The following is a 19889-nucleotide window of genomic DNA, read 5'->3' as shown; positions in this document are numbered from 1 at the left end:
TGCTGTTCCTTTGAAAAATACTTTAAAATACCTAAGAAAACCATGAGTATTCTTGAACTGACTGGATTTGAAAGCATCCCTAAATGGCCAAGAGTCCTGAGTACCCCTCAGGCTGATGATCTCTCACACAGCTCCACTAAAATGGGGAGTGGGGTTTTGCTGGGTCCTGTCCATGGTGCTGAATTTTGGTTCTGGCAAAGGGCTCACTTTTCTTGTCACCCTATGACCCTGACAACCAAAGCTTTTAGCTTTCCACTCCTACCTAGTATGGCTGAAATCACACCATAGTTGCTGAGTCACTTATGGAAGTATGCTCCACCATTTATGCTGCTCATTCGAATCTTTGAAATTTGTGGAAGTTTAACACTCATGGAGCTGAGTGCACAAATCTTAAATGGAAGACTCAGGAGAATGTTTATATATTTCTGTTCCCCTGTGAGCACCACTCAGAAAAGTTTTCTATACCTCTGGTACATAAACTGGTACTAATTTGATGGTGCAAACAAGTGAAATACATGAATCTAGTGCCTTGATACTGAATGCTGATCCATGAATCAATGTGCAGGATATGGGCTGGTCCATTGGTGTCCAAAGGTTAAAGAGCATTGACTCTACCTCCAGCATCCCAGAAGTGGTATCCCCTCCCTTACCAAAGGGTGCTTACTCTCTGGACTTCCTACTGCTTAATTTTTCTTGTGCTTGAACTTCATGGAAATTTGCTTTCAATTCTTCTTAACAGGCATCTACATTTACAAAAAGGAGCCTCAGTCTTGGTGCACTGGGAGCTCAGTTGCTCTACCCCTGCAGGTCTGCTTACACTCTATGAACTCGATCATGAGGCAAAGTGGCTTTGGATCAGTGACTCTGGTAGCTGGCCCAACCCAGCATCTTTGTCGGGGGCATAGCCTCCACTCTTTGGCATGTCACCCACTCCCCCTCTCGCCTTGCTGCAGGGTTTTGGTGACCCAGCTGGAGAGTACTGGCTGGGCAACGAGGCCGTGCACCAGCTCACCAGCAGCGGAACCTACTCTCTGCGCGTGGAGCTGCAAGACTGGGAAGGCAACGATGCCTATGCCCAGTATGAGCATTTCCAGCTGGGCAGTGAGGGGCAGCTCTACAGGTGGGCTCGGGTCCCAGACGGGTGGGCGGGCTGGGGACCTGGGGCTGGTGGCTTCAGAGGCTGCACACAAGGTCAGTCCATGGGCGTCTCCGCTTCCTACCATCTGTCCTCCATTTGGGCGCACGTCACGGGATCTGGAGGCGGCTGTTTCACACTCAACACGTCCCAGCCACGGGGTGGGGTGGAGAGGAGGTGGCTGGTGTTGCCAAGTTGGAAGCAGGCAGGGTCCTTCCAAGGTTAGTTAGTTCGGTCGGTCACTTTATGGGGGTTGGGGATTCTTTCCCATTCTGGAGCTGGAGGCTGAGGTGGAAAGACCCCAGAGCTGGGAATGGGAAAGTTGAGGCTAATTCTGACTCTGGCTTCTCCATACCACGGTGTCTTAAAAAACAGAATGGGCTTCAGATTTTGCAGATGATAAACTCAACCAAGTCTCTTGCCCCATCTCAGCCTGATTCTTTCTTTGCTCAGTTTAGGAAACGAATTCTGGCACATGATTCCACTGATTTTTCCCCTGGACATTGATCTATATCTGCTTTAGCCATGTGGAAAGTGAAGTACATAATTTAAATTTAAGTCCCCTTCCCAGAGCTGACATCAAGCCAAACTTTAAAAATACTTTTTCCTTGTTGCCAAAATGTAAGGTATCTCCATTGCCTACTTTCTTTCTCTAAGGAACTCAGGGTCTTGAAGCCATGTCTGCTCCTGCTATTTTGGAAACCAGACAGAATTGAATTTACCTATTCATGCTTAGGGGACTGAACAGGACCTTGGTCCATCCAGTCCTTTGTATGATGTTAGAATCCCATCATAGACACACCCAGCCATGCTGGATTATCTCCACTGATGAACAATCTTCTTTCCAAGAAATTTCTGGTGTTTGGGGGCCAGAGTGATAGTATAAAGGGTAGGACATTTACCTTGCATAGGGATGACCCAGATTCCATCCCCTACATCCCACACTGTCACCCAAGCTTGCCAAAAGTGATTTCTGAGTTTAGATCCAGGAGTAACTCCAGAACACTGATGGATGTGGAAAAAAACTTTTGCTGTCACTCTGCCCCCCTTTACATTTGGTCTTCATAGTGATATTCTTCTTCATGATATTTTCTCTCCCATAAAGGCCCTGGTTCCTCCAGGTGGGTGTGTTTACATCCTGCTTCAAGCACCCACCCCTGTCAGGTCATTTTCTCTTTTGAGTGCAAAGTCTAGAACTGATGGAAACATCACCAGTATCTGGACCAGGAAGGGTTAAGTTGGATGTATCCCTGCTCCTCAAGATAAAATAAAACCAGAGAAGCTGGAGCATAGACACTGTGTTGCATGAGACCCAGGCTCAATTCCTGGCACTACAGAGTCCCCAGAGCATTGCCAAGAGAAACTCCTGATCCCAGATCTGAGCATCACTGGGCATGACCCTCCAAAAAAAGATACGGAACTTTAGCACTCCTACATAAGCCCCTTACCACCAATGCCAAGACCTGGAATCTGACTCCATCTCTGTCTCCCTGAATGACCTTGAGCCACTATTTAAAAAAAATCTCATCTGGGGCTGGAGTGGTGATGCAATAGGTAAGGCATCTGCCTTGCATGTGCTAACCTAGGACAGACCACAGTTCGATCCCCCAGCGTCCCATAGGTTTCCCAAGCCAGGAGCGATTTCTGAGCGCATAGCCAGGAGTAACCCCTGAGTGTCACCGGGTTTGGCCCCAAAACCAAAAAAAAAAAATCTCATCCATAAAGAAAAAAAAATACCTTACTTATCATTGAGAAAATCTGCAGCAATATACTGAGTTTATAGCATCAAAGAGGTTGGAGATGACATATAATGGAGTCAAAGGCACAGCAACATAACACATCTGTGTTATGTATATCCATTGAAACAAATATGCAGATGTTTCTTACCTTTGGGATCTCTTGTCAGATCCTCCTATGAGAATCGTTTTGGCTTTGGCTTTTTATGTGAGTCATGGAGAGCTCCTGACCCATCATTCCAGGCTGTCAGAGTTCATAAGTCCCACAGCTACTGGACTTTCAGCAGAGACCTAATACCAGTCTGCTAAACACTAGCTCTGTGCCAGCACCAACTAGCACTGTTAACTAGGGAAGAATCAGACCTGGGCTCTATTCCCTCAAAGCTGTTCACAATACATTGTGTTATGTGTAAGTCCATAGACATAGGCAAGTATGTCCATAGGCTATACCCCACCCTTGAGAATCAGGAACCATCTGGTGGCATAGAGGTGCCTATATAATTAGAGAGAGCTCCCTGGAGGAGGTAAAATCATAACAGTAGTCAATATCCCAACCATCCCAGGCAGTGAGGATGTTCTGAAAAACACACAAAAGGAGATGGTATCCCATTATATAGGTACCCCCAAGTCTCTCTTAAGGGTGACTAGGACCCTAAAAAAAAGAGGCTCTGCTTATTGCAGAGAAGTATAGAAATCTGGGAATGGAGCCCTCAGGATGCACAAGAGGACCTGGAAATTACTAGAGGAAGGTCAGCAGGAGAGGGACCAAGCATGTTCTGCCCCTGGTATAGAGTCAGAGGATAAGTGAGGAAATTTCTCTAGAGAAACTCGGAATTAGTGACATGTGGGCCATCCAAAGCCGGGGCCTGGGCCGGCAGGTAGGGGCAGGAATAATAGGGGCTTTCTGGAGCCCTGCTGAGTTGCAACTGAGCAAAAGACTCTCCACAGAGAGAGACAGGTAGGCACAGCATGGCACAAACTCTCACTAGGTGCCTGCCCTCACCAGGGATCTTCACATGGATTCCAAGAGCAGAACTCATGCAGAGAGTCACAGATACAGGGTTCCCCACACTCGGGACACATTCATAGGCCTAGGAAAACATGACTGCCAGAAGCTTTGCAGACAACAGAGTGAGTCTAAAGCAGACTTAAGATGAGCTGTTACTGCACAGACTTAGATACACACATACACTCTCCAGCATGAAGAATCTTCTGCAAATGCTTTCAGCCAGCCATACATACACACAGATCCACAAGCATGTGGGCTCCACAGCTCACCCATCTAATTTTTTAATCCCCAGAGATCAAATATCAATTCGGACTGCCCAGACCTAAACTACTGAAGAGTGGAGCAAGGGAGATTCTCAGGCATCACCCCTCTCCTGCATCTTATCCTCCACCCCAAAGATCATAGATTACCCAATCTGAATTGTGAGGAAAGTAATAGAAGCAGAATCTGAACCAGGACATAGGGTTCAGTGCTGCATGGATGACCCATCAGAACCATCAGTTTGGGGCCGGGCGGTGGCGCTGGAGGTAAGGTGCCTGCCTTACCTGCGCTAGCCTAGGAGACGGACCGCGGTTCGATCCCCCGGCGTCCCATATGGTCCCCCAAGCCAGGAGCGACTTCTGAGCGCATAGCCAGGAGTAACCCCTGAGCGTTACCGGGTGTGGCCCAAAAACCAAAAAAAAAAAAAAAAAAAAAAAAAGAACCATCAGTTTGGTCCAGCCCCATCATAGAAGGACCCTAAACCTCAGCACCAAGCCTGTCCTTGAACTAACCCTCAGTGATCATAAGGAAAAATCAAAGCCTTAGAGGGCCAATAGGGGGCATTGAAGTGGGGGCACATGTCTTGTCCACCCTGCGTGGCCCTGATTACACATGCCCCTTAGCAGAAGAGTCTTCAACATTTCTCAGGCTCTGGGCAGCAGGTATAAGGGCACAGTTAGAACTTCACAGCTGGCCACAGGCATCCAGAGCCCGGGGACTCAACCCTCCCTCACCACAGACAGCAGAGCCCACAGTGGGAGGAGCAGGACTGAGCCCGGCAGCATGCCCAGTCCACAGAGCTCCAGGCCCTGCCCCAGGGGGAACCAGAACTTTCTAAGCTGCCCCAACCACATCTGGGGCTCATTCAGCTCCACCCAGATGACCTCCTTATTTGGTCCCCAACTCAACTGTCAGGGCAAGGCCTTCAGGCACCCCACACTCCCTCAGGCCCGGCTTGGCAACGCCAGCTCAATAGAGCCCAGAGCTGAGAATGCAGAACAAACAACCGGTGCTCAGCACACTGAGCGCTTCCATGCACAGCTCTGCTCTGCTCTGCCGCAAGCTAGTGTCAGCAGATATAAATATCACTGTCCTTAGCATGGAAACAGGTGAAGACACCAATGCTCAGGGATAGGGAAGTATCCAGGATCACCCGAGGGCCAGTGACAGTGCCAGAATCCTAATCCAAGTGTCTGTCTTTAGATCTCATGGTCAAAACCACCTTACAGGCTAGAAGGTGCTACCAGGAGCTCACCAACTAGCAAAGACATATAAAGTCTCTCCCTATCCCCATCCCCAAGATGGGCTACAGAAGTGACCAGGGGTACCCCAGGGCACAGGTCCATGTGGAAAAGTGTGGCCAGGGAAGGGAAGAGAGTGGTCAGCAGGGGATCAGCATGGACACAGCCAGACCAAACCTCACCTTTCTTAATTCTGAGACCTTGGAGAGGTTCTGTCTAGCCCTCACATCTGTTTCTTCATGGGAAAATGGGATTACTGGGGTGCTGTGAGGAATATAAAGGAGAAGGAACTGACCCTCTACAAAGTCCTTTGATTCCTACCTGGACAAGAAGAGACACTCAGTGAAGCTAGTGGGTTGTCCCCATCCTCCTGGTCATTCTCTTTCATAGGCAGGATCAGGGGCAGTGAGATGTGGGAGGCCCAGTACAGATGCAGCAGGAGGGCTGGAACGGAATGATGCAAACTACCCAGGCCTGGTGTCCCACACCCCAAGACAAGCAGAGAAGTGCCCCTGACTGAGAGAAGGCTCTTTTCAACCACCCCCAAGCTGACTCTGGGTTCCCTTCTTCTATCTCACCGCCTCTGGGTGATCTCCAGGCTTTCTCTGGGAGGATACAGTGGCTCAGCAGGTCGCCAGAGCAGCCTGGTCCTGCAGGGCACCAACTTCAGCACCCGTGACGCAGACAATGACAACTGCCTCTGCAAGTGCGCCCAGATGCTGTCTGGAGGTGGGTGCAGTGGAGGAGGAGGGCCCACTAGACACCCCCATTCCCTCCCTTCCTGGGTCCTTGTGAAGCCAGGACTGGGTCCCAGTGCTTCTCAGTGCTCATGGCCTCACCCTCTAACGCCAGCACCACCACTTTTCTAAGGACTGTTCCAGAACAACACATCCTCCCATCAGGCACTCCAGTTCCTCATCCTCCCTCCAGGACATGGTGGTCCAGGATCAGGGGAGCTGGGTTGAGAGCAAAGGGGCAACTTCCCACAGTGCTGGCCCCAGCGGTGCTCTTGTGGAGAACAGAAGTCTGAGATTGGATGTGCAAGAGGAAGAGATTGGTGAACAGAAACGAGGGAAAGTCTTTCTGAGACACAGAGATGGGCACACATGGAGGAAAACAATAAGGCTGATGAGACAGAAAGCTCCATCTCCATGACAGATGTACAGAGCTGATGGTGACAGAATATGACAGACAGGCTGGAGAGATAGTACAGTAGTAAGGTGCTTGTCTTGCACACAGCCAACCTGGATTTCATTGCTGGCATTCTACATGGTCCCATGAGCTCCTCCAGGAAGAATTTCTGAGTGCAGAGTCAGGAGTCATCCCTGAGCACTGTCAGACATGGTTCAAAAATACACAGGAAGAAAAATATATAACAGATAGGTACAGAAAGACAGGGTGACAGAGACCATCAATAAGACAAGCATGTTTTTCTGGGGGGAGGGGAACACGCTCAGGGGTTATTACCGGCTATGCACTCAGAAATCACTCCTGGCTTGGGGGACCATATGGGATGCCGGGGGATTGAACCACGGTCCATAATAGGTTAGCATGTGCAAGGCAAATGCCCTACCACTTGCACCAGTGCTCCGGCCATGACAAGCGTGTTTTAAGAGAGGGACAGAGACTGATGGGGACAAAGACCAGCAGATGGAGTCAGTGACACAGACTGCTAGAAGACTTCATGGATGTTGGATTTGGGGAGAGTGTAGGATAGTGAAAGTGAAAGAGAAAGAGAGAGAGAGAGAGAGAGAGAGAGAGAGAGAGATTGGAGAGGAGGATCTAGGGAGTGACTGAAATTTGCTGCTGCTCCCAGCAAGAGATCCTGGCTTCCTGGAGGAGGCAGTGACACAGATGCAATGTGTGTGGGTGAGTGGCAACCAGACCTCATTGGTGGACCTCTTCTTCTTTCCTTCCCTTCCTCCCCCAGGATGGTGGTTTGATGCCTGTGGCCTCTCCAACCTCAACGGCATCTACTACCCTGCTCGCCACCACGTGCGCAAGCTGAATGGCATCCGCTGGCACTACTTCCAGGGCCCCAGCTACTCGCTGCGTGCCACCCGCATGATGGTGCGGCCCATAGGCACTTAAGGAGAGCATGGGCTTTGGGCGGCACCCCAGAAAGGAGCCCACCACGTCTCCCTGGACCTGCTGCGCCCGAACACAGGACCAGGTCTTTGGATTCAGCACTCCTTGCCCCAGGAGTGCAGGAAAGTCAGCTGTCCCCTCCTTAAAACTTGACCAGATTCTGCAAGAATGGGGCTTTGGGGTTCCTGTTTCTGTAGCATCTCTTTCTTGTGCCTCCCTCCTCCTGCAGGAATTCCCCTACCAGCCAGAGGGGCAAATATCCTGCCTGTGAGAACAGATTTCCCCTTTGATTTTTGAAAGAATCCATGGTTTGTTGTGGGATTTCTGGCAAGGGTAGGGACAGTGCCCAATGGGTAGGAATAGTTCAGCTGCCATTCCAGATATCCTGGGCAGGAAGGCCAGCCCCTGATCTGAGTTTTCTCAGCATGAGATGTGCTTGAAGTTGATGCTCAGGGCTGCAAGGCAGCAGGGACGGACCTGCCCCATGATTCCTTCCACCTCCACAACCACCTTACTTCTTGGCCCAGTATCTGGAGCTCAGCCTTGGGCTCTAAGCAGGAGATCTAAGCAGGATCCCTTCTCTTGCATTGGCCCTAGACAGTATTTCCCTCTAAAAGTGTATGTGGCCAAGTGAACAAAGAACCATTGGGTTAGATCTGTACACAAAGGCGTACTAGCTGCACATCTTGTGAAAGCATTTATATGGCATGTGCCTTGTGATTGTCGATACAGTGTGGCCAAATGGATCCTATTTATTACCGTCCTCAGGGCTGGAGAAATGTCCATCCTCACTGTTCCCAACAGTGTCCCAAGGATCCACTCCCACCTCCAGCTGTCTGGCCCTGAAGACCCCAGTGATGGTCTCAAGCAGACTCTGGAAATAAGTAGCAGGAAACTCTGAGTTAAAGCAGACAGCACCATCTCAGAAAAAGATTCTGGAACTCAGCTTCCTGTGTGCTGCAGGCTGATGTTCTCTGGCTTCCAGATGCTATCAGAGCCAGGTATTTGTCTAGGAGGCTCACCTCAGCACTCCTGGTCACCTCACTCACCCCTGGTCTAGTTCAGGGGATGGGATGGTGTTGACCACTCAACTCCATGTCCTTCCTGATCCTTCTTGCTTCTCTTCTGCAGCCCAGCACATCCTGCTACCCCACCCACAGTGATACAACAGCTGGGGTCACTGGTCAGGGCAAGGGAGACACTGTCCTCATCCCTCCCATGGCCCCTAGCAAGATGTTCTGCTCCACCAGAGGGCAGCCTTTGTCTTCAGACAGTGCCTTCTGCATAAAACTGGGCCCTGGGAAAGGGCCCCTTTATGCTCCTTGGCCATGCCCCAGTCTCCTTCTCAGTCAATTGGCTGAGCTAGCCCAGCCTAGATCCTATTCATCCTCTTTCAAGGAGTCAAGAACACAGAGGCACAGCCCAGAAAGCTCTTGTGGCCTTTATCCAACATCTACTGTGTACAGCGCAGCCATGGGCAGAGCAATGGGGTGGACAGACCTGCTCCATCTCTTGGACTTGAGCCTCAGTGGTCCTGCCCATGATATAAGATGGTAATTCCCCCACCTCTTCACCCGGGAGCTGGGCTATGTATGTAAACTTCTGCAAGTGCCTAATAAACATTAGTTCGTGAGGAGGTGAATGGGGTGAGGAAAGTGTGCCCATGCTGGCCATGTTTCCTTCTCCTGAGCCCCAGTGTGACCAGCATATTGGCTTTGTGCTTTTGACATTTGTTTTGTACTGGGGGACTTGCAGGATAGCTGTCTGCTGGGGAGGAGGCTGGGATACCCCTGGGTGCTGGGAACAGCATTCAACCTCCAGGAGAGAAGGCCCAAATTGTTGTCTGTGCCCCAGAAAGAGTCAAGATAGTAGTTTAGATTTCTGTTCTTTAATATTCATCTTGTCTCTTCCCTCCCTATCCTCCTGTGGCAGAACTCTCGAGTGTTATGGATAGAAACTCAATCCTCAAGAAAGGAGTGATTGCATAGAGAAGCTAAATGATGGCTTTGGGTATGGATGGATCCAGGTATCTAACTAATGTCAACTCTCCACCTCAAAGTCCTGCATCAGCTGAATTGATTTTATGCTCAGTCTGTTTGTCTCCTGACAGATACTCCAGCATCACAGACTCACACATTCCCAGTCCATCAGCTTGAAAATAGAAACTAGTCCTGCCCCGTAGACTCTCCCTCTTTCCTCCACTGAGTTCAACAAAGCCTGAATCTTTTCAGCCAGCACTTCCCCCACACTTAGCCCTGCTCTGAGCACTTTTTTTCTTTTTTAATTTAAGGTAAATTAAGGTGCTATGCAAAGAAGAAAGCCATATCATTGTCAAGTTGTCTCTTTTTTTCTGTCCATTATTTTTTACATTTTATTTTTAATATATAAATAATATGGATATGCCTCAAAAAATAGAAACTGAGCGTCTATATGATTCCAGTACTGCTCCTGAATATACTTTCAATACTGCTCCTGGATATATTCCCAGATACAATGCAGAAAAGCTCTCTGCACTACTATGTTCATTGCAGCACTATTCAGAATAGCCAGAATTTGGAAACAACCCAAGTGACCTAGAATAGATGAGTGGATAAAGAAACTATGGCTCATGTACACAATGGCATACTATGTAGCTGTTAGAAAAAAATGAAATCATGAAATTTGCTTAACATGGATGGATATGGAGAGTATTTTGCTGAGCAAAATGAGTCAGAGAGTGAGTGGGATAGACATAGAATGATCACACTTACTTGTGGTATATTAAAAAGAAAGACAGTAAGGTAATAATATTCAAAGACAATAGAAATGAGGGCCAGGAGAATCAGTTCATGGTAGGAAATTTTCCACTGCTAGCAGGGGAGTGCATTTAGGGCAAAGAAGAGACCACTATGACAATAATAGCTGGAAATGGTAACTCTGGACGAGAACTGAGTGCTGAAAGAACATAAAGTAATATGCGTAATATACTTTCAGTAACAATATTGCAAACCACAGTGTCTAAAAGAAAAAAAAAGATGCATTTAGTACTTTCACTCTGCTTGGCCTGTCTTGGATCACATGATCATAGATCCAGGACCAGAGGTCAGGTTGGTCCTACCCAAGCTGTGTGGCCTAGTCATGGGAGGCTGAGACATTGTTTCTGGAAGACTCTATAGGGAGATGGCTCCTATATTGAACAGGGGCAAAGCTCTTTTATACATACACACGATCAACCGATTGGAATGCTGTATTCACATGCCCATCTAGCTCAGTCATTAGAGCATGAGACTATTAATCTCTGGGTTGTGGGTTCGAGCTCCACATTAGGTGCCACTGCTCTATCCCAGCAGCCACTGCTCCCCTTAGATTCAATCCAAAACATAATGGATTGGCACCCCGTTGTGTTTTGGATTGAATGTAAGGGGAGCAGTGGCTGCTGGGATAGAGCAGTGGAAACAGGTTTCAGAGTTGCAAACAAACTCTCCAGAAGCCTCTGCAGGGATATATTTTGTTTGTTTAATGGATTCAAAGCTTTTTTATACACACTATCAGCCAGTTGTAATATGGCATGTATGCACACGTGGGAAGATTCATGTATAAGAAACAAAGGGGCTGTAGGTTGCACAGAGTAGGGCATGGTGGACATGATGAATGTGGTGGGCATGAGTGTGATAGACAAGTGTAATGGACGTGGTGGAAGTGACAAAATGGATGCAGGTCCCACTTCAAGAGGCCAGCTGCAGCCTCTTGGATGGATGACTCCCATTGAGAAATGGCCGTTTCTTACTCAGCATCATCAAGAGGGTTTTTCAGCAGGCCAATAAGAGTCAGCTTATAGGGAATTCATGCTGTCTCCATCTTACAGGGCTATCCATCCCTCACTTCCTGCCACATCCATGAATACCTACTATGTCAGGGCATAACCCTGGAGCAGAAACCTGGGTTCTCTCCAGCATCTGCCTGTGCAGGAAAGATAGACAGCCCTTAGACCATCACACTTCAATCTGACTACAAGAACAGTTGGAGAGCATGGAAAGCAGAAGGCCCTATGGCAGCAGAGCTGGTGGCACACCTCTGCCCATGTCTCCTAGAAGACGCTGCTTCAGAATGCCTAAATCTACAAGTTCCTATGCAAAAGCCATATTGTCTCTCCTATAATCAACCCAGCATGCTCCCTGTTTGATGAAGAAACTAAGCTCAGAGAGAGTGTCTTACCTAAGGCAGCACAGCCAATAATAGCCTTCAATAAGCTCCTTGCTGCCTCCCTTGTTCTGAGTTGCCTGCAAGCATTTTGGCATCTACTACACAATGCTGGAGGGGAGGAAAAACTTTCTGGAAAAATCTCCAAGACCCAATAAATCTTCCTTTCCCATTGTCACTGATAGGAGCCAGGGAGGCAAAAGATATTCACCTCTTCCCAAAGTAAAGGCAGGTGGCAACCTGGTGTGGATAGGTTATGGTATACCCCAAGACAGTAGGCACAAGGGGCCTCCATTAAGGATGACATGAGAGCATGAGAGTTTGTCTCAATGTTCAAGGGTTTGGTCCCTTTTATAACTTGTCCTTGTTCTCACTTTTTTTTTTTTTTTTTTTGGTTTTTGGGTCACACCCGGCAGCACTCAGGGATTACTCCTGGCTCTATGCTCAGAAATCTCCCCTGGCAGGCACGGGCGACCATATGGGATGCCGGGATTCGAACCACCGTCTTTCTGCATGAAAGGCAAATGCCTTACCTCCATGCTATCTCTCTGGTCCCTTTTGTTCTCACTTTCTATGTGGACTGAACCTTCTCCCTCTTAAAAAGGCTTTAAAAATGGGACAGAGGGCATAGCCCAAAGGACTATCAGAGTACACACCAGCATACACAAACCTGGTGGGTTGTTTTTTTTTTTTCCCGGGAAGTGAGCCACACCCACTGCTGCTAGGGCTTACCCCTGAGTCTGTGCTCAGAGATCATTCCTGGAGGGCTTAGGGAACCATATGGGATGCCAGGATCAAATCCAGTTGTCCCCAGGCACAAGGCAAGCACCCTTCCCCCTGCATAATTGCTCCAGCTCAAGGACCCGAGTTTGATCCTCACCATCATGTCTCCCCTCAGCACCATCCATTATACATCAGACCCACAACTACACTTACCCTCTTTTACACACGGGGAAACTGAGGTTCGGAAAAATGTAGGTATTTCTCAAAAATGACCCAGTTAGAAGTTATTGCATTTTGGACCCAAATCACCAGCTCCCTCAGCATGCATATGCCTAGACCTTCTATTTCTCAGATTAAAAGAAGATAAATCTACCTAAGCAATGACCAGATTCAAGGTAGCCATTGCTTGAAAGCACGAATGAAGAGAGAGGCCCGCTAGTCTCCTCTGACCTGCCCAGGCAGGCCCAGCTCCTTCCTTGCTGCCATCACTGATGCCATTCCTTATCCTCCCATCCTGGCAGCAGAACTCGGCCTTGGGCCACCACCCTCCTCGATTCCTACATAAGACTCAGGGTTTTTTTTCCTCAGCCTGTGTCTTTAGCAAGGAGGGCACAACAAAGGTCTTACTTTTTGTTTTATGATTTATGAATCCCTCTAAATTACTAAGTTACAACATTATTTATGATTGAGTTCCATTTCCCTCCACCAATAGCCCCAGTTTCCCTCATGTTCTTCCCCCTCTTCTCCCCCACCTGCCTCTATGGCAGGCACTTTCCTTTTTTCTTTTTTCCTTTTAGGTACTGTGGTTTGCAATACTATTTCTGAAAGGGTATCATGCATATCACTTTACCTTCTTTCAACATCCAATCCTCATCCAGAGTGATCATCTTCCATTATCAATATCAAAGTGGTCCCTTCTCTGTCCTAACTGCCTTTCACCCTTTGTGGCAAGTTTACTCCCATGAACCAGATCTCCTAGCCTCTGTTTCTATTGTCTTTTGAGTATTATTCTCACACTCTGCCTTTTTAAATCTTGAATATGAATACAATCATTCTATGTCTGACCCTCTCCCTCTGATTCATCTCTCTCAGCATGATACTCTCCATGTCCATCAATGTAACAGTAAATTTCATTCATTCATTTTTTTCTAATAGTTGTGTAGTATTCCATTATATAGATATACCATAGCTTCTTTTTCCACTCATTTGTTCTTGGGCACTTAGGTAGTTTCCAGATTCTAGCTACTGTGAATAGTGCTTCAATGAACGCAGTAATGCAGATGCCTTTTCTGTGTTGTGTTTTGGAGCCCGTGGGTATATTCCCAGGAGCAGAATTGCTGGATCATATGATGCTCAGTTCCTAATTTTTTGAGGAAGGTCCATATTGTTTTCCCAAAAGGCTGGGTCTATTAACATTCCTACCTAACCCCACACACACACACACACACACACACTGTATCCATGCCAACTTTGACAGCGTTGTTCTTTGTGATGAGTACCAGACTCTCTGCTGTGAGGTAATAGTGCACTGTTGCTTTAATTTACATTTCTCTGATGATTAGTGATTTGGAGCATTTTTATGTGCTTGATAGCCATTTATACTTTTTCTTTAAGGAAGTTTCTGTTTATCCTTTCTTTCCATTTTTTGATGGGATTGAATTTTCTTTCTTGTAAAGTTCTATCAATGCTTTATAAATCTTTTATATTACATCTTTATGAGATGAGTGGTAAGCAAATAGTATCTCCCAGTCTGTAGCAGAAGCCTCATGCCCCAATCCCAGGAGATTGGGGAGACTCGGGTCTGGAAGCAAATGACACAGGAAATAATCCGCATATGGTTAAGAAGATAAAGCAGGTTCAGGGACTTCCACCATAAGCCTTCCACTCCTAGCACTAAGACTAGAAAGCAGAAAGTTCAGGAGTGGAAACCAAAACAGCAAGCTGCTTCTCCCTGAAACCTGGGGGCTTTATTGAGAACCCAAAGACCACACCCAGGGGAGGAGATCAGTTAGAGTAGGTGCTTCCAACCAATGAGTGACATGCTTATCCTGAATAGATTGGAAACCAGCACCTATCTGTGAGCTATCTTTATATTCTGGTCTTCATTTCCTGGTCAGCTACATACCAAAAAAAAAAAGAAAGAAGTCAGACTTCTTTCTAATGCCATGCACAGAAGTCCACTCAAAATGGATTAAAGACCTCAATATCAGACCTGAATTCATAAGGTACATAGAGGAAAACATAGACAGAACTCTCCAATACACTGAAGCTAGGGGTATCTTTAAGGATGAAATTCCACCAACCTAGAAAGTGGAAGCAAAGATAAACAAATGGAACTACATTAAACTAAAAAGCCTCTGTACCTCAAAGGCTCCCCCAGTTGACTTAGGTCCAGTCCCTCTGTCTTAACCTCCTCCCTGTTGTGTGGAAGAGATGTCTGCAGTCACTAAATCTTGATTGTACTTGTGATTCATGAGGGATTAGAACAGCCCCTTCTGAGGCTGGAGAGATAACACAGTGGTAGGACGTTTGCCTTGCATGCAGCCAATCCAGGACAGATGATGGTTCGAATCCCCGCATCCCATATGGTCCCATGTACCTGCCAGGAGTGATTTCTGAACGCAGAAATAACCCCTGAATACCACCAGGTGTGATGACTCCCCCCCAAAAAAAAGAACAGCCCCTTCTCTTTTGGGGTCTTGCTCCTCTCACTGGTGAAATGGGAATACACAGTTCTGCTTGCTTCACAAACGCAAACAAGACGTTCCTCTGCAAAGCTGTATTAAATAAGTCTCTACTATACACTAATCCCTGGGAAAGTCAGGAACAAAGTGAATTGACACGTGTTCTAAAGGGAATCAAGTCTGCAGTAGGTGGGAGGAGACAGAAATTCAATATAAATGAGCCAGAAGACAAACAGTGCATGAATCGAACTAGCAGCTCTATGGTACAATTGGAGCAAGAACACCAGCCTCGCCATGGAAGGCCTCTTTGAAAGAAAAGGAGTTTGTTGAAGGAGAGAAAGAGGGTTTGAGGGGGAAAATCCTAAGAGGCAGCATCAGAGCTATGGGAATCAGATTGAAAGGAAGATGTGCTCTAAGCAGAGGCCAACGCTGCAGGCAGTGATAGCTCACTTAGTAAGACCTCACCAGGGCTCTCAATGAGGTGAGGACCCTGATGTGGCCAGGACTTCAGGGAAAGTCTGTTGACAGTACTTGGAAAACCTCGTCACACAGGACCGCAGCCTACTAGTACAGCACCAAGCATTTCTTGGCTTCCCATTATTTCCTGTGTTGGACACATCATTGCTGTGAATTGGTGGCAGAAAAAGTGCCTGAAGTCTTTAGAGGAAATTTTAAATGGAGAAAAGCCAGGTATACATTTTGTTCTCTCCATGTCCTGGAGGAAAGGACCTGGGGCTCCATAGCTTTTTGCTGTTGTGGTGGGGCTTTGGTTTGGGGGACTATACCCCACAGTGTTCAGGAGCTATCCCTGACTCTGTGCTCAAGTTCCACCATGTGTCTTATCCCTGTATCATCTCGCTGACCCCAATCTTTCCCTTTTTTTGCTTTCGATGCTATCAGTTTCAGCATTCATGATTAGCCAGCACAGGATGCAACATGAACAAGGAAGACCTGATAAGCTTCCTTGAATGTGTTTCTTAGAATGCCAAGACCAAGACTTTAGTTTGTCGTTGTCTAGTTGAAAACAGAATATATGGCCTCTTTTATCTGGCCCACACTTGATGGAATAACAGGCATAAGAAGGTTACCCTGAATATCATGCTTTGGGAATCACCAAATTCCAGGTCATGTGGACAAAATACCTGGCAAACACTCTGTGAATAGTAGCCACCCTTATTAACATGTCTGCTTTCTGCTCATATACATGATCCATTTGTCCCACTAGACTTCCCTTCTAATAAACAAGTTCAAAGAGGAAACTCAGAGCTTCAAGATGACAATTAAAGAGAATGTTAAGATGGTGACAGTAACATGTTAAAGCAAGGAGGGCCACCTAATGAGTACATGCAAAGAATGCAACCAATAGGCCCGGTGTCCATGAAGCAGGTCCTGGCTCCAAGTCTAACAAACAGATGCTATGAGGTGCTATATGACCTTGTATGGTACATTACATTATAAAAACATCACAACAGGGGGCCAGAGTGCAAGTACAGAGTATAGGGCAATTGCCTTGCCCATCGCTGACCTGGATTCAATCCCTGACATTTTATATGGTCCCCTGAACCTGGCAGGAGTAGAGCCAGAATTAACCCCTGAGAACCTGAAAGGTGTAGCCCAGAACAAATAAACAAAAGCATCACAACCTATTCTGCTGGTTAAAGATGTCACAGAGCCCCAGTATAGACATAGGGAATATGTGTGTATATATGGAGTTTGGGGGGGAGAGGACCTTCCTCTTAATAGAGAATCAAAGAGTGTTATTTCTTTTTAATTTAATTTTAATAACATTAAGTTTTTTATTTAAGCACAATGGTTACAAGGCTTAATATTTTGTTTTCTTCATAAATCTACAATTCAGCATCCCAAGCTGGAGTTTACTCTGCACCCACACAGATCTCCCACGTTGGCCAATGAATCTTATTTATTTTATATTCAAAAATTTACTTTTATTTTTGGGCACCACACCCAGTGGTGCTCAGAATTACTTCTGGCCATGTGATTGGAGATCACTCCTAGAGGTACTTGTTGGACTATTTGCTGTACCAGGGATCAAGCTGAGTGCTGTGTGAAAGGCCACTGTATTTCTATGGCCTTGTACAGCCTTTAAAGACAAAAACACAAATACCCTTTAGAGTAGATGTACCTACATAATGATCACTTTTCCCAGATTCTCTGATATTAAAGAGTGACATATGATATCTATGAAGAAACATTATATCAGGAAGATGAGAAAGCCAGCACCAAGCAGAAGGATCCCTCTGTCCTTGTCCTTTCACTTTAGCTCAGACACAGATGGAGCTCTGGCAGGCTCAAGGATTGAAGCCACATACTGGTTGGGCCAGACACTAGAAGGAGCTTCCTTTATTTAGTTTGTTTTTGTTTCATTTTTCTTTTGTTTTGCTTTTAGGTCACACCCAGCTGTGGTCAGGGCTTACTCCTAGCTCTCTGCTCAGGGATCACTCCTGGTGGTGCTCAGGGGACCATATGGGATCCCAGGGATCTAACCTGAGTTGGCCACATGCAAGGCTAGTACCCTCCCTGCCATTACTACCACTGAAACCTCAAAGAGGCTTCTTTTTAATAATGGGTCTGCTAGGCCAGGCCTGGACCACCATACACAGGAGAAACTATGCCAGCATTGTTGTTTAAGACCTAAAATCTTACTGGATTCCCATTGGTTCCCAGGTAATAATAGGGGTGGTTAGGTCAATGTGTATGCCACAGGATCCCAACAAAGGGGCTCAGAATGCTTCCTGCTGCTAACTCTTTTTTTTAATTATCTTTATTTAAACACCATGATTACAAATATAATTGTACTTGTATGATTACTTTCATATAAAGAACACCCCCCTTCACCAGTGCAGGATTCCCACCACCATTTTCCCAGATCTACCTACTCCCCACCCCACCCACACCTGTACTCGAGACAGGCTTTCTTTTTTCCTCATTCATTCACATTGTTATGATAGTTTTCAGTGTAGTTATTTCTCTAACTGTACTTATCATTCTATGTGGTGAGCTTCATGTCATTAGCTGCACCTATATGGGAGGATGGGGGGAAGTAAGGGTAGGGACTGAGGCAGTAAAATATTAGAAATGAGCTTTGTAGGGCAGTATCAAGGTCACAATACAAGATGGATATTGTGGATATATAGAATATATGCACACAATACTATCAATATGAAAACAAAGAGAAAAAATTCCCACTGACTGTCCCAATATAAACCAGTGCTAGAACAGCCTGCCCTCCTCCCAGAGTGCATTCCCATTAGTGTAGGGAGAGATAGGGGGAAAGCCTGTTGACCCCTATAGAGTACACCTAGACCAGTGTCCAGGGAAAGACTGAAGTCCAGGGGAGAAAAACCCTATACCTGGCAAGGACTGGTCTCCAGAATCAAGGACAAAATCGGAAGCCAGATGTCTGCCCGCCCTCCTCCCCATGCACCTCCCCCTGGAGTACGGAGGGAGGGGGGAACCTGAGGACCACTAAGAGTCCACCTGAACCCACTTCTGGCCATCTGAGCTGGCACCCAGGGAAGGCCTGGAGTCAGGGGAAAAAGACAAGGATGGCTGGGGGCCTGCCACACCTCCCCTGCTGCTAACTCTAATATTCTTCCAAAGAAGGAAGGTTTAAGGAAAGCTTTGTTTGTTTTGTTTTGTTTTTTTTTAAATTGCTATTCTGGCTGTCTACCAGAATGGCTAGTGTGAGGAGTCAAATCTAAACAGATCAGATCATTAAAATCCTTTCAGTGGTTGTAGCAACCTGCCACTGCCTTAAGGAAGAAAGCCTGAAGGCCTGGCTCTTTCCCCGTCTTCCCAGCCTCCTCTCCCTCCTGGCTTGGGGCTGCAACTCCCATTTCTCTTTTCTGAGGGGAGCTAAGCCCACATGGGAGAACAAAGAGAAAATGACTTCCTTTCTGAATCTTTCCTTCCACCCTATGAATTGGCCCAACATTTCAGGGAACAGCTGACATCCGGTTGAGCACACACAGTTGCCCCAGACAGCCTCATCCCACAGGCCATCCTGTGACTGCTGAGCCAAACCACTCTGTACTCCCGTCTGAACACAAATACCGCATTGCACCACCACAGACACGATCAAACTTGCCCTTGTCCTGGACAGGGAGGAAGACACACCCAGCGGTGCTCAGGGGTTACTCTTGGCTCTGCACTCAGAAATTGCTCCTGGAAAGCTCAGGGGACCACATAGGATGCTGGGGATCAAACCCGGGTCCATCTCTTGGGTTGGTCATGTGCAAGGCAAACACCCTACTTCTGTGCTATCACTCTGGTCCTTCAACCATGTTGTTTTTTTTTAAATTCAGGTATGAGCTATTAGGCAATACCACTGCAACTTAAGTATACACATAATTTTGTAGGCTTTGGAAAACAGAACACTTAGCACAACTTCTTGACTGTACAGTTCATATTTTTTGTTTTGTTTTAGTTTGATTTTGGTGGGGGGATGGCACACCTGGCTATTATTAGGGCTTTCTCCTGGTTCTGTGTTCAGGGATCACTCCTGGCAGTGTTAAGAGGATGATATGCAAATGTCAGGATTGAACTAAGTCAGCGAAGTACAAGGCAAGAGCTTACCCACTGTACTAACCCACTGGCCCTTGTCTGCATTTCTGCAGCAGGTTGTACTTCTGAAGCCTTTGTGTCTTGAGATGTGCCTGCAGAGTGACTGCAGCTTCTTTCCAGAGCACACTCTCTCTACTCTGTCTTCTCCAGAGAACTATCACACGCAAAATGATCACTACTCCACTTCCCAACAGCATCCCCTCTAAAGGGGGGAAAAACACTCCCTAAGTATACTCAAACAAATCTAGC

The 19889-nt window shown here is 46.9% G+C and overlaps 1 protein-coding gene across 2 annotated transcripts in view; it reads left to right on the top strand.

The window, feature by feature from the left end:
* Positions 1 to 7549, top strand: part of ANGPT4 (angiopoietin 4) — a 43373-nt gene extending 35824 nt beyond the window's left edge. For both annotated transcript variants that reach the window (XM_049779267.1, XM_049779266.1), the window contains exons 7-9: positions 954 to 1120; positions 5981 to 6111; positions 7313 to 7549. In XM_049779267.1, coding sequence (XP_049635224.1) covers positions 954 to 1120; positions 5981 to 6111; positions 7313 to 7473 — 459 coding nt within the window. In that variant the 3' untranslated portion in view covers positions 7474 to 7549. The remainder of the gene's footprint in view (positions 1 to 953; positions 1121 to 5980; positions 6112 to 7312) is intronic.
* Positions 7550 to 19889: the final 12340 nt, after the last annotated feature.

Source organism: Suncus etruscus, chromosome 9 (assembly GCF_024139225.1).
Source record: "Suncus etruscus isolate mSunEtr1 chromosome 9, mSunEtr1.pri.cur, whole genome shotgun sequence".
Lineage (NCBI taxonomy): Eukaryota > Metazoa > Chordata > Mammalia > Eulipotyphla > Soricidae > Suncus > Suncus etruscus.
The sequence above is the reverse complement of the archived record's forward strand: the minus strand, read 5'-3'. Positions and strand labels throughout refer to the sequence as shown.